The 13,521-nt window shown below is 41.5% G+C and overlaps 1 protein-coding gene across 2 annotated transcripts in view; it reads left to right on the top strand.

The window, feature by feature from the left end:
- Positions 1-9,972: 9,972 nt before the first annotated feature.
- Positions 9,973-13,521, top strand: part of LOC136877291 (solute carrier family 23 member 2) — a 153,525-nt gene continuing 149,976 nt past the window's right edge. For both annotated transcript variants that reach the window (XR_010860749.2, XM_067151219.2), the window contains exon 1: positions 9,973-10,204. Coding sequence is in view for 1 of the 2 variants with exons in the window: in XM_067151219.2 (XP_067007320.1) it covers positions 10,142-10,204 (63 nt within the window). In the remaining variant the exon portion in view is untranslated. The remainder of the gene's footprint in view (positions 10,205-13,521) is intronic.

Raw genomic sequence — 13,521 nt, 5'->3', positions numbered from 1 at the left:
CTAAATGCCCCCCTAATGGGGTCTCATGGTAATACTTGAAGATCATAGGTACAAGAACAGCTGGAACCACAACTTTCATCTTTTGATCATGCCTCGACGGGCAACATAAAACCCAATTCCTCAACACATAAGGGATGACATGTTCCCCAAGAGAAAGGGTTTCCATAATAGGAGCCGGCATAGGATCTTCACGTTGATATTTTTTAATATCCCTAAACAACATGGGGGCATCAGTTAGAATGGCATTTACACCCGAAGGAATGGGCGTGGGAAGAGACGAACTATCTTCCAAATCGGAGGTCTCTACATCATTAGCAAACATGCGGCTTAGTCCATCCGCAACAACATTTTCAGATTCTCTCATATGCCTAACATCAAATTGGAAGGCCGAAATCCTGACGGGCCAACAGGCTATACGACCAGTGCGACGCAGCCTAGCTAAGACCCAACTTAAGGCTTGGTTATCTGTTTCCAGGTCGAACTTGACATGTTCCAGATAGAGGCGGAACTTCTCTAATGCAAATAAGACTGCCAAATCTTCAAGTTCATAGATGGAATACTTGGCTTCTTGAACCGATAGTGTCCTAGATGCATAGGCGATGGTTCGCCTTCCGAGTTCAGTTTCTTGAAGAAGCACAGCAACCACCGCTGACGACGAGGCGACGGTTTGAACGATGAATTTCTTCGAGAAATCAGGCATAGCAAGGACAGGGGCGTTGCAAAGGGCTAATTTCAGATCTTCAAAAGCGGCTTGTTGAGACGGCTCCCACTCAAATTTGACGCCTTTCCTACGGAGTAAGTTCAAGGGCGCCGCTCTGTTAGCGAAGATGGGAATAAATTTCCTGAAGAAATTTACCATGCCGATGAATCTGGCAATGCCTTTGATGTCCTTATGATGTTTGAAATCAAGGATGGCCTGTGTTCTAGATTGATCGATCGAAACACCATCGGGCGACACAATATGCCCTGGGAAATGCACGGAAGGTTTATCAAAAGCTACCGTAGATAACTTCACAATTAACCCTGCCTTACGAAGGCGATTAAGGACCTCTTTCACATGATCTAGATGTTCTTCAAAGGTCTCCGAAAATACGACGGCATCATCAAGATAATGGTACAAGTATTAGAATTTGATGTTGGAGAAGACCCTATTTAACAGTCTAGTTAGCACAGCTGCCCCCGTGGGGAGCCCGAAAGGCACGCGGTTGTACTCATACAAGTTCCAATCCGTGGCAAGAGCTGTTAGATATTTTGATTCCTCGGCTAGAGGGATCTGATTATACGCCTGATTAAGGTCTGGGATGGTGAAGAACTTAGCTTTCCGAAACCATGAAAAACAAGAGTGAAGGTCGGGAAGAGGCACAGATTGTAACATCACCTTCCGATTTAAAGCCCTATAGTCAATCACAGGCCTGAAGCCACCTTGGGGTTTCGGAACCAGGAAAATAGGCGATCAATACGCCGACATAGAGGGTCGAATAATACCATCCTTTAACATCTGCTCGATGATCTTGAGAGCATTTTAGGAGGAGATAGCCTATAAGGTGGAAATCTGACCGGGATCGAATCAGTAACCTCAATCTTGTATTCAATAAGGTCAGTAACACCAAGAGTATCCGAAAACACATCAGGAAACGACTTAAACAACTTACGAATACTATCAGCTTGCTCCTCAGGTAGATGTCTAAGGTCTAATAACATCTCATGCCGGGTAGGCGAAACAGATGAACATGATGCTGAATTACATTTAAGCAAGGGAAATTTTACAATATTTGGCTAATTTGAAAGTGTACGACTTGCTCTGTATGTCGAGCACTAGACCAGTAGAAGACATGATATCCGCTCCCAATATTACAGGGCAAGACAAGTTCTTAGCCACAAACAATTTAACTTTCCAGGTGAATTTAGAAATACGAATTTTGGCGAAGATAAGCCCTAAAATTTTAAGGGAGAGCAGTTAGCCGAAACGCATTGAACCGAAGACGAACAATAATCAGAAAATTTACAAAAAGACTTTAATTTAGAATACCAATCAGCCGAAATAATAGAACAAACACTCCCAGAGTCTAATAGAGCGGAAACGGGCTCACTATTCAATTCCACTTTCAGAAAAGGTACCAGTGCGTGGGTCTCCGCCGCAATCCTAAGGCATTCTTTAGGGCATTTAAATGCGTGGTTAGAAGAACTTCTACCTTGTTCTGAGCTTTCGGTGGTTTTAATCGGGGCTGAGCCCTGGGAAGATGAATTTGCCGACTCAGCCGATGCCACTAGTCACTTTCGATTATTCGAATTGGTAGAGGTTGCACCAGAAGTTAAACAGGAGGTGGAGATATTGGCATTAGGGCAATTTTCGGCGAGATAATTAAAGGAGCCACACTTGAAACATCCTTGTGATGAACCTGCTCCATGCTTTGTCCCACTGGATTTAATCAAAGGGCACTTGTTACGCAGATGATCTGCTGACCCACAAGCATAGCATTTGCGGGTGTTGAAAGTTCGGCTAGGTTGAGGCCGAAAATTACTCGAGGACGAAAGGGGCTCCTTAGCGACACGTAAGTTGTCGGCATACCTAACTCCTTCGGGTGAGACCGCCATAGCCTCTAATTCAGCAAAGGTTTGAGAACGCGACGCAAAACACAAGTACGACCTATAGGGTGGGGAAATGCCTTCCACAATGGTCTGAACAATTTGATGTTCTGGGAAATGAAGAGCAAATACCCTTGTATAAAACCTAATGTCCTGGATGAAGTCGGCGAGATTTTCATCCAGTCGCTGTACTCTGTAATATTACCTTTGAATTAATGATGACATAGCTCGAGCCGGAATGAAATTCGCCAGGAGGTGTGCATGGAAGTCTTCTATAGAGGATTGTTCAGCTATGGCTCTGACTATTTTGTCCGAGTGCACCCTTATGGAATAAGGATAAATAATTTGAAGAATTTGAGAAGGAGAAAACACTAGAGCGTGATCTTGAAATTCAACTAAAAATCTTAAGAATGAAATGGCATCATTGGTAGAATTAATCGAAAATTTAGAAATTCCCCTAAGCAACATAGCCAAAGGATGAGGCGAACTACTGAACTCGGGTGATATAGTAAGTAACGGCCTAGGGGAGAAGAAGCTTCAGAGACAGCATTATTTAAAACGAATGGTGGAATGGATGTTCGGCGTCAGACTCATTTTCTAATGGGGCAGAAATTTGTTGAGTTGCCACGGATTTTCTACCTTCTTCACCCTTGGAAGAATCTTCCTCACTTACAATGTTTACAACGGTAGCCTGGTCGGTTTTGGGGGTAGCTGCCCAAGTTAACAATTGACTAACTCTACTGGACATTCTTGATAGATGATCAATTAAATTACTCGCCTCCTTAGCATGACTTTCCTTCAATTTTAGGGACAATAGATCGCTCACCCTGTTATAAAAGTGGAACAGTCTTGCCTGCACTCTCTTAAGTTGGTTAGCAGAAGGATCACTCACTTCAAAAAAAACTAACTACGGATGCTAGCTCAGTGGTGTTGTCAGTATAGTGGAGAGAGCCTCATCAATATCCTTCTCTCCCGAGGTTAGGATACAAATTGGTAACTCTAATGACTCTTTCAGTTTGTTGGTTGTATCTGCCGCAACCATGCCTCCAGATTGAACATTTCTAAAAGATAATTTGTAAATCAATTCCTCCTTGCGCAAGTAGCCTAGATGGAAGACTTCGCGAGGGCCGGACATGAAGAAAAAAGTTTACAAATTTGGAAAAAGAAAAAAATTCCAGTGGCTGAGAACATACTTAGAGTTCGGAACGGATTCAATGTTTAGCCGTCAAAAGGGGCTTAATAGAGACCCATTCAACCACGCTCTGCTACCACTTGTTACGGGGTTACCCGTGGAACGCAGAGGTGAAAGAAGGTGCCGGGGTGAATGGGTCTAACTACAATGTCAAGAAAAAAATTAAAAACTTAACTGAAGGTTATATTTTTGAAAAGCAATAAGTTAACAAATATTCACTTAGTGAGATAACAATGACAAAAATAGAATAATCCAAGACTTCAGAACTTTAACTCTCTTGGGCTTCAAGCCCCTAGTCTTACAATTTCTCGATCTCCTAGCTCAAATTTACAAAAGCAAAATTTAAACATGGGCAGAAATCCCTCCATACATCGAGGGCCTGCTCCCAACTCACAATATCAAGCCTCCCAGAGGCACTTTTACAACACTAGAAAAGAGCCGTCGTGCTCTCAGTTTTCCAAGCCTATTCAAGGCGATATCAGGAAATTACAATCACTTGCCATGAAGGCGCAACTTACAAATTTGAAACAGGGGTATCTAGTACCCAACCTATTGGACCGTTGCGGGAAAGAACAGGTTAAGTAAAAGGCCCGAAACACATACTGAATGGAGGCGAGTACTTTCACTCCTAAATATGCATTCTTAAAACATAAGGGGCACTAGGCCGATGAAACAGGCGCTATTCCCAAACTATGGAGGTGACTCGTATAAGAAAGTAATTTACCACACTACAGTATGAAAAACAGCAATAAACGTAGTCGCCTCAAACCAAGATGAAGGGGAGCTCGAGAGGGTACATCACTCTCTAACCCCGATTTACAGTTAAAGATTTATGAAATTTTTACATGAACTGAAAGGAGATTTACATTTTAGAGAAGTTGGTTACATAGTTAAAATTTCGAACCTTTCCCTCGGGTTTAGTAAAAACAAGATTATGAATACAAAACTTCTTTAAATCAAAAGTTCTTTCACTTCGCACCAGGTTGCATGATCATAGTTTTTTAGCAGTGACATCTGTTGAAGAAAGTCCAAACTTCTTGATGAAGGGCAAACAAAACAAATAGAAATTCACACAGTACAGGAAACTTCACGATAACAAAATTTCATCAGATTTCTGTAGTGACATCTTCTGAGTAAAGGTTTAAGTAGGTCTAGTTTCAAGTTTCAAGTTCACGGTTCCCCCAGTAGAGGAGTTCTTTTAGGCGCAAAATGTAAATGTGCGGCGTAGAGGTGTACCTCCCGGTACAATTACTAAGCACAAACAGAAATGGAAATTACAATTAAAGTTCGAAATTCGCAAGACTACTCAAATAATAGAATAAGCATCCTACAATACACTACAATAACTTTTTAAACTACGTTCAGACATATCCTAATTACAATAGGTTATTACTAAGCACAAATAGAAATGAAAATTGCAATTCGTCACAAAGTTTGAAATTCGCAAGAACTACTCAAGGATTACCAACATTCAGTAGGGAAATGCGCATGTATCCTGGAAAGTTTCTGACAAGAGAGTTGGCAACGTTGTTGTAACAGCTGATTGAAGGTTAATGTTGGTTGTAACCATTTCAGTTCGGATTTGTTTTTGCTGATTATTTAAAAATAATAGAAGTGATATCGTTTGATGGTGTTGAATCCGATGGATCTTCATCCGAAGGACTAAAGAAGAGAAAGTGACAACCATAAACGTATAGAAGGAATATAATAAAGACATTAAAACTGAGAGAATATGAATACCTCGGACATGGTGGAAGACACAGTATCTATTATCTATTATCTGCATCTATTATCAGATAACTCTCCGGCACACAATTGAATCCATACACTGGCCAAAGTCTATGCTCTAACCGATACTGGCAAGTTCAAAAGAATCAAGCAATGTTTCCCTTTGCGTGGGCATTCTTGTAATCCCTGTGATCGAAACATTAGCATCATAAAGGGGCCCATCAGAAAGTATGGCAGGATTTGTACCACAAGGGAAATTTGTGAACTAATTGCCAATAATTCATAGAAAATACAAACATTATTGTTTATTTCCCGGTCTCGAAAGCCAAGAATAACGACCGAGAGGATTTGTCGTGCTGACCACACGACACCTCGTAATCTGCAGGCCTTCGGGCTGAGCAGCGGTCGCTTGGTAGGCCAAGGCCCTTCAAGGGCTGTAGTGCCATGGGGTTTGGTTTTTCTGGTTTGGTATTGTTTATTTCTTTATTTGGTGGCCCAATCTCCTTAGAGACAATGCACCGCGCACATACTCGTAATGAAAGGGAATGGTTCACTATTGCCAAATATTATTTCGAGTACACTCGGGCTAAGAAGGGAACTGTCCGAGTGAGTATCTTTATAAGAGCACCAGACCTTGACCTTGAATACTTTTGTCCTCAGGAAAACTAATGACGTCATATTACCTCCCAAGGGATATCCTCAAGGGAGAGTCTCCTTCAAGGCCTTTTCCTATCTGATAGTTGTCGAAAACGTATACGATTATATACATAAAAACCCCATTCAACCTATGTTTTAGTTTTCACTATTATGAGTGTTTACTTGGCAGTAAATATAAGTGAATCCCCTCGGTTGATGTATGTGACAGCCCTCTGACGATCGGGACACGTAATTCTGACATATATGTAGTCGAAGTGACCTACTGTATCATTCCATGGAAATTACCCTATGTATATAATAAAATATATCGGTTTCCAAGAACTGTATTCAAGTTAACAATTACCGGACTCTCCCTTTGTCAGTCTCAAGAAACAAGTCTCTCGAAAAGCGAAACCTTATTTTAAGATCTATCTCCCCGTACATGTAAAACGAACTGCTGCGATTTAGCAGCGGGCGACCCACAGAGAGGCCGTCGGACTAACCTTTCTTGCCGGAATTGTCTCAGCATGATAATACAAATTACATGTTTCATGGTACATAACCTCTGATTGTGATTCACTCCTCTCATTTGAGGTTAAACAGTGTTCTCAGCAGTGTTTAAATATGACCGGTTGAAGATCGGTTTTAAACAGTGTCTAAGTAATAAATAACGTCTCTGCAATGCGGCAGCCATACTTAGGCATTGTTTAACCGCAGACATCGTCTAAATACCGTTTCTGCGATCGGCCCTAATAAATGAACAGACACTAAAGAGACTGCCAGACAAACGATTGCGCGCAGCAAGCGGGTGAATCATACGTCAGTGTCCATGACCTTGGTAAAAAAGTATACCCCTACTACTCTTCCTCACATCACATGCAAAGTGTCCACTACTTGCTGTGGCACTATACAAATCGGTTAGCCGCGATGAACGACATTTTGTTAATAATTAAAGATAATTGAGGAAAAAATTAGCTGATAAGAGAATAGAGCTTGTACAAATTGCTTTTTTATATATATAATCCCTAGTTTCATGCGGCTAAAACTGAATAAGAATCAGTGGCGCCGACTTTGGGGGACACAAGGCATTTACTGCCCCCCCCCCCCCCAATTCTCCTCCTAGATGCTAAGTCCCCTATAAACGTGGAGTTTGGTAGTCTTCGGAGGCTGCTAAGGCGTTAAATCTGGAGAAGGTGGTAGACAGTTTTATATCAAGAAATGAGATTAGAAAGCGGGCATTCCTTCAGAGAACTACATTTCCCAATGCAGACAGTTCAGGCAGTACACCTGGTGATAATGAAATGTCGCATGGCTTTTAGTGCCGGGATATCCTAGGACGGGTTCGGCTCGCCAGGTGCAGGTCTTTCTGTTTGACGCCTGTAGGTGACCTGCGCGTCGTGATGAAGATGAAATGATGATATATACAACACACACACCCAGCCCCCGTGCCATTGGAATTAACCAATTAAGGTTAAAATCCCCGACCCGGTCGGGAATCGAACCCGGGACCCTCTAAACCGAAGGCCAGTACGCTGACCGTTCAGCTAACGAGTCGGACACCTGGTGATAGAGCCTGTCACATTTCATATAGGATATTTATTAAGAAAATATATTTATGAAGCAAGTTCCAATGTTTTTACTTGTGATTATTTTTGATAGCTTCGTACATAAAACATTACTTCAAATTATTTACTGTATTTATGAATGAAGTTCTATTTTTCTTTTTACTAGTGAATATTATTGAAAACTCCGTACATGAGACTCGTTCAAATGTATTTGAGAAACAAGCTCTATTATTGTTCTTTTTTAAAATATTTTTTATTATATAGGAATGTTTGCATTAATAGTTGAACCTCATTTCTAGGGGCCATAATTTTTGGTAAGAGCGATACGGACGAGATTTTTTTATAACTTCGTTCTTGTCTTGATATGACCTTCTATGTACTGAAGTACTGTACTTTAGCAAAATGAACTCGCGAAATAAAGCGAAATTTGGTTTATTGCGCGAATTGGGCAAATAATCACTAAATATACGCAACTTGGTACGAAAAATACTAAATAGTAGCGGAAAAGCTCTCCACTGTGTATCGGAAATTCGTGTATTTAGTTCCGCGATCTTGAAGGCAATCTATAAAGATCGATATCTGTTATCGATCACAGCAAACGGCGTTGTGGTCTTAACAAGACCGGTTGTAGATAGAGCAGTGCGCATTAAGATTTGGCTACTCATGAGCCTGTTTGTGGCAAATGTCCAGCATTTAAGTATAAAAATGCCGAAAACTAAAGTCAAAATAGGTTTTTCGAGGCCTGAGGAAAACAACAGTGAGGCGTTCTATGTATTTGATGCTGCAAGAAGGATTCTAATGTGTAAATACTGTAATGTTTGTATTACATGGAAACGGAAAGACTCATGCGATGAACACTGCAGAGAAACATAAACACACACAAGGAAGAAGAAAAGCAACCTGGCCAGAGTGAAGGCGTTACCTTCAGGGTGGCCCGCCCCTCCCCTTCAAGGAGGGGAATGAAAGCATTTGTAGTAGTAGTAGTAAGAAAAGCAAATGGACATAATTTTAAGCGGAAAATAACAATCGGCGATACATCATACATCGCAAAGAAGTTTAAAAGAGATAGAGATCAATTTGTAGTAGACACAACAAAATCATTCATGTAAGCCAACATTCCTCTAGAAAAATTGGATAATCCTGGCATGAGGAAGTGGATGAAAATAAAAGGAAAGATAAATAATTCTGTTTTTATTGTTAAAATGTGATGGTATTAGTAGGCCTATTGTAAATAAATCGCCTGGTTGAGTAGTAATAATGTTATTGTTCTTACTCTCCACTAACAACTGTTACGATTTTCAGAGACGCCGAGATGCCGGAATGTTGTCCGTCAGCAGTTATTTTACGAGCCAACAAAACTAGTGACACGGGGCTGACGTATTTGAGCACCGGACTGAGCCAGAATCGAATCTGCCAACTTCGGCTCAGAAAGCCAGAGCCTTTACCGGTTTTGCTGGCCGGAGAGCACCAGCGTATCCATGAACATGTTCCAGGGCTGTATGGCTTTGCAAAATACATTGAAAGCACATCTGGTAGAGGAGAAGAAAGAAGACATTGTTAGTGAAATTTTAGGAGGTTGCATCCAAGTTTTCGCAAGCATTATGGTTTCTGGCGTCTAATGTGGACAGCGAGAGGGGCTTCTTTGCTTACACAAAGATACTTTCTGACCATCGCACAACTCTGCCTGCTGATAATGTTGAAACACTGCTAGTTTGTACTTTGGAGAAAAATGATTCAACATGTAAAAAACTGTAGGCTATGTATAAATTCATATTAAGGGCAGATCACATAACATTATTTCGAGGTATCAGTGATTTCTATATTTATTTCTACAACATTTTGTACATTTCGTTGTTTTAAGATTTTACAAGGAAACTTTATAAGAGTTCACTTCAAAAACCCTTACCAAAAATTAGTCAGATTTACCCCCATCCTGTAAAGAAGATTTCACAAGAAACATCGATCAGTTCGGCAGTTTATTTCACGAAATACCCACCGAAATAATGTCAGTTTTAACACCGAAATCAACAGTTTTATTTCACCAAAAAATAAGGCCCTTACTCATTTCACATGTTTGTGTTCATGTTAATCATGCCCTCCCAATAATTACCCGAGGTCGGCGTGCCTGATAAGAATGTAATGTTTTCTCCACAAAGTGAGGGGGGGGGGTGCAACAGCACCGCCCCGGCGCGCGCGCCCCACTGCCCATAAACTGTGGAAAAGACCAGGAAAGAAGACATACAGTAGTTACGTAGGTGGCTCAGATACCGCCTGTGTGCCAGATGTAAATCTGTACGCCGCGCCGTTACAGTTATCGCGACTGGAGACACGGAGACTCCACAGCACGTGCCACAATAATTAATTGTTCCCCTTCCCTGCCTTAACAAGCGCTACCTAGCCAGCGTTTAGTCTTCGCTGATCACTGTGCAGTTGAATGCTTAATACGTCAGACATGGATGCAGGAGTAACTTCAAGTACAGCACACCTTGAGCTCGCGGTGAGTTTAAACGTCTTTTAGTCCAATACCACAAAATAACGTTCAGTTATGCTGTAATTAAAAAAAATCAAGATTACCATCTCCCTGAAAATTTCTTGAATCAAACCTCAATGTTATCTTTAAATACGCGCCTCATATAGACTTAAGTCAATGCCGGATTAAATTGTACGGAAGCCTCTTAAACAATATGGAATCTTGGGGCTCCGTCGCAAATTATCTCATATCTCTGTTTACGTGAACCAAAAATGTTATTACAAGATTAAACATTAATAATAATTACTAATGTTATTAGACGAATTATTATACGTTATTTAACAAACTGTGTAAAATATCAGACATATTAAGCAATTTTGCAGAATATTAAAAAACAATCTGGCTCCATGGCTGAATTAACAGTGACTTGCCCTTCGGTGTTGGGGGCCCTCGGTTCGATTCCTGACTGGGTCGCGAGATTTTAAACGTAAAAGGTTAATTCCCTTAGTTTGGGAGCAATGTGTTTGTGTTATCGCCAATATTCCTGCAACTCATACACCACGCAGAACACTCTCCTCCACCTCACTAACAGTCAATTTCCCGTACATGGTAGACGCCACCCACACCCGTCGGAGTGTCTGCCTTGCACCAGGCTAGCAATGAAGATCCACAACCTGTTTCCAGTCATTCGACCGGGTCAGGAATGACATGAATGAAGCCCCATCTAGCGGCGAGGATAAGAATTGTGCCGAGTGCCGAAGCCTGTCGCACTTCTCTGGGGCAATGATTATTGAATGATAGATGAAATGAAATGATATTGGAGAGTGTTGATGTAATGAAATATGGCAGGGAAAACCGGAGTCCCCGAAGAAAAACCTGTCCCGCCTCCGCTTTCTCCAGCACAAATCTCACATAGAGTGAACGGGATTTGAACCACGGAACCCAGCGGTGAGAGGCTGGCCCGCTGCCGCCTGAGCCACGGAGGCAATATCAACTCGAAATTATTATTATTATTATCATCATCATTATTGCAGTGAAATCTTCCAGAATATTTCACAAGACGTTGTATCTGATGACAATAACGGCAAGTGAGTTCAATCATTCTTGTGTCATTGGATATCGATAAGAAGTTTTCAGTATATTTAACTTCGAAAATGTTCGTTTCTGTCTTTTAGATCTTCATTGTAACTTTCTTTCGTTGTTATATTCTGTTGTCGTAGGGCCCCTCCGATGAGTTTAGCCAATAAGCCAGTGACTAATCTGCCTATTTGGCATGTGGTGTTTCTGCTGTTGTTTCTTCCTGTAAGTTCTTGGTGCGTGTGTGAAATAGGATTGCAAGATTTAAAAAAATACAATATTATTATTATTGTTACTACAATTTGCTTTAGTCGCGCGGACACAGATAGGTCTTTTGGCGACGATGGGATAGAAAAGGCCTAGGAGTGGGAAGGAAGCATATTAATTAAGGTACAGTCCAAGCATTTGCCTGGTGTGAAAATGAGAAACAACGGAAAACCAGTGGGGTTCGAATCCACTATCTCCCGGATGCAAGGTCTCAGCTGAGCGCCCCTAACCGCACGCCCAACTCACCCGGTAAGGATACATTAGAGGACATGTCTACGCCCTCTCTGCAATGAGATATTGTGGCAAAATCCTTAACTGATCCTTAAAAACAAGAAATTACAAATAAGCTAAAGGTTGTTTGATGTCGCTCCTCCATGAGCCATAAACCTCGATGAACCTGTTAAAGACTATACATTTGGCTTTAGAAAGAATTTATTGCTTCCCACAGCTGAAAGCCGTGAGTAGATACTTTCCTGGATCTCTGAATACACGTACTGTAGAATATATATAGGCCTTCTGGTGACGATGGGATAGGAAAGGGCTAAGAGCGTGAAATGGACGTCCGTGGCCTTAATTAAGGCACAGCCCCAGTATTTTTCTGGTGTGAAAATAGAAAACCACGGAGATCCATTTTCAGGGATGCCGACAGTGGGGCTCGAACCCACTATCTCCCGGACGCAAGCTCACAGCTGCGCGCCCCTAACCGCACGTCCAACTCGCCCGGTGAATAATTTTGTCATAAGCGGAGAAAGATCACTCAATTTGGTTTACACACTTCTGTGCCGAGCGAGTGGCTACCTGGTTTGAGATTAATTATAATAATAATAGTGTAATAATAATAATAATAATAATAATAATAATAATAATAATAATAATAATAATAATAATAATAATAATAATAATAATAATAATAATAATAATATTAGGCGTATGGAATTTACATAATGGACAAGTATATACAATGTTATACAAAAGAAAAACCTGAAAAGAATACATGGTACTGAGTAGGGAACAATTACACATGGATATCTAAATTATTTATCCACTGCACTAGGGATACCGAGACATCAGCAAAGTCTTTCCGGTCTCCACCATAAGCACGCAGAGGGCATTCGTCCATTATATGATGCATGGTCTGGACCAATGCACCACAATCACACACTGAAGAGTCCCTGAAGCCCCACTGGTGAAGGGAGAATGCAGATCTTCCACAATTAGTACGATACCTATTTAGTAATGACCACGTTCTTCTTGGCAAACTGAAACCAGCTTGGGGCGTGGTTTGGATTAAAGAGGCTTGGCCACTCCGGAGCTGTACGAAACCATTGCTTTTTCCATTCCTCTTTTAAATTGAAACCAGCATCCATTAGATTCTTGGCTGTTTTCATTGGTGGCTTACGGGATTTCAGCCTTTGTTTCCAGAGATCTGCAACATCCCTGGGGATGGGTAGAGTTTGATTGGAGATGATCTTATCATATTCTCGAACAAGGGCTCTTGAACGTCGCAGGCTTGGTGGAGCAATGTGGGACAGGACTGGCAGCCAGTGCGTTGCAGTAGACTTCAGAGAACCAGAGATGATATGCATGGTGGTGTTAAGTTGTACATCGACTTTCTTCACGTGGCAACTGTTAAGCCATACTGAAGAGCAGTATTCAGCTGCAGAATACACGAGGCCAAGCGCAGTACGTCGTAATGTGTCCGCTGAAGCACCCCATGAAGTTCATTTATTCTGGCAAAATTAGGGATGTACGTAGCTGTCAGCTCACATACGGGAGATAGCGGGTTCGAACTCTACTGTTAACAGTCCTGAAGATGGTAATCCGTGCTTTCTCAGCTTGGGCTGTACCTTAATTAAAGCCACGGTCGCTTCCTTCCCAGTTCTAGCCGTTTCCTATCCCACCAAGGCCGATGACCTAGATGTTAGGCCCCTTTAAACAACAACATTATCATCAAGCACCTGTCTGTGCCAGTGCGGCGTAAAAGAAACAGTAAAAAATAA

This window comes from Anabrus simplex, chromosome 7, assembly GCF_040414725.1.
Source record: "Anabrus simplex isolate iqAnaSimp1 chromosome 7, ASM4041472v1, whole genome shotgun sequence".
Taxonomy (NCBI): Eukaryota; Metazoa; Arthropoda; class Insecta; order Orthoptera; family Tettigoniidae; genus Anabrus; species Anabrus simplex.
The sequence above is the reverse complement of the archived record's forward strand: the minus strand, read 5'-3'. Positions and strand labels throughout refer to the sequence as shown.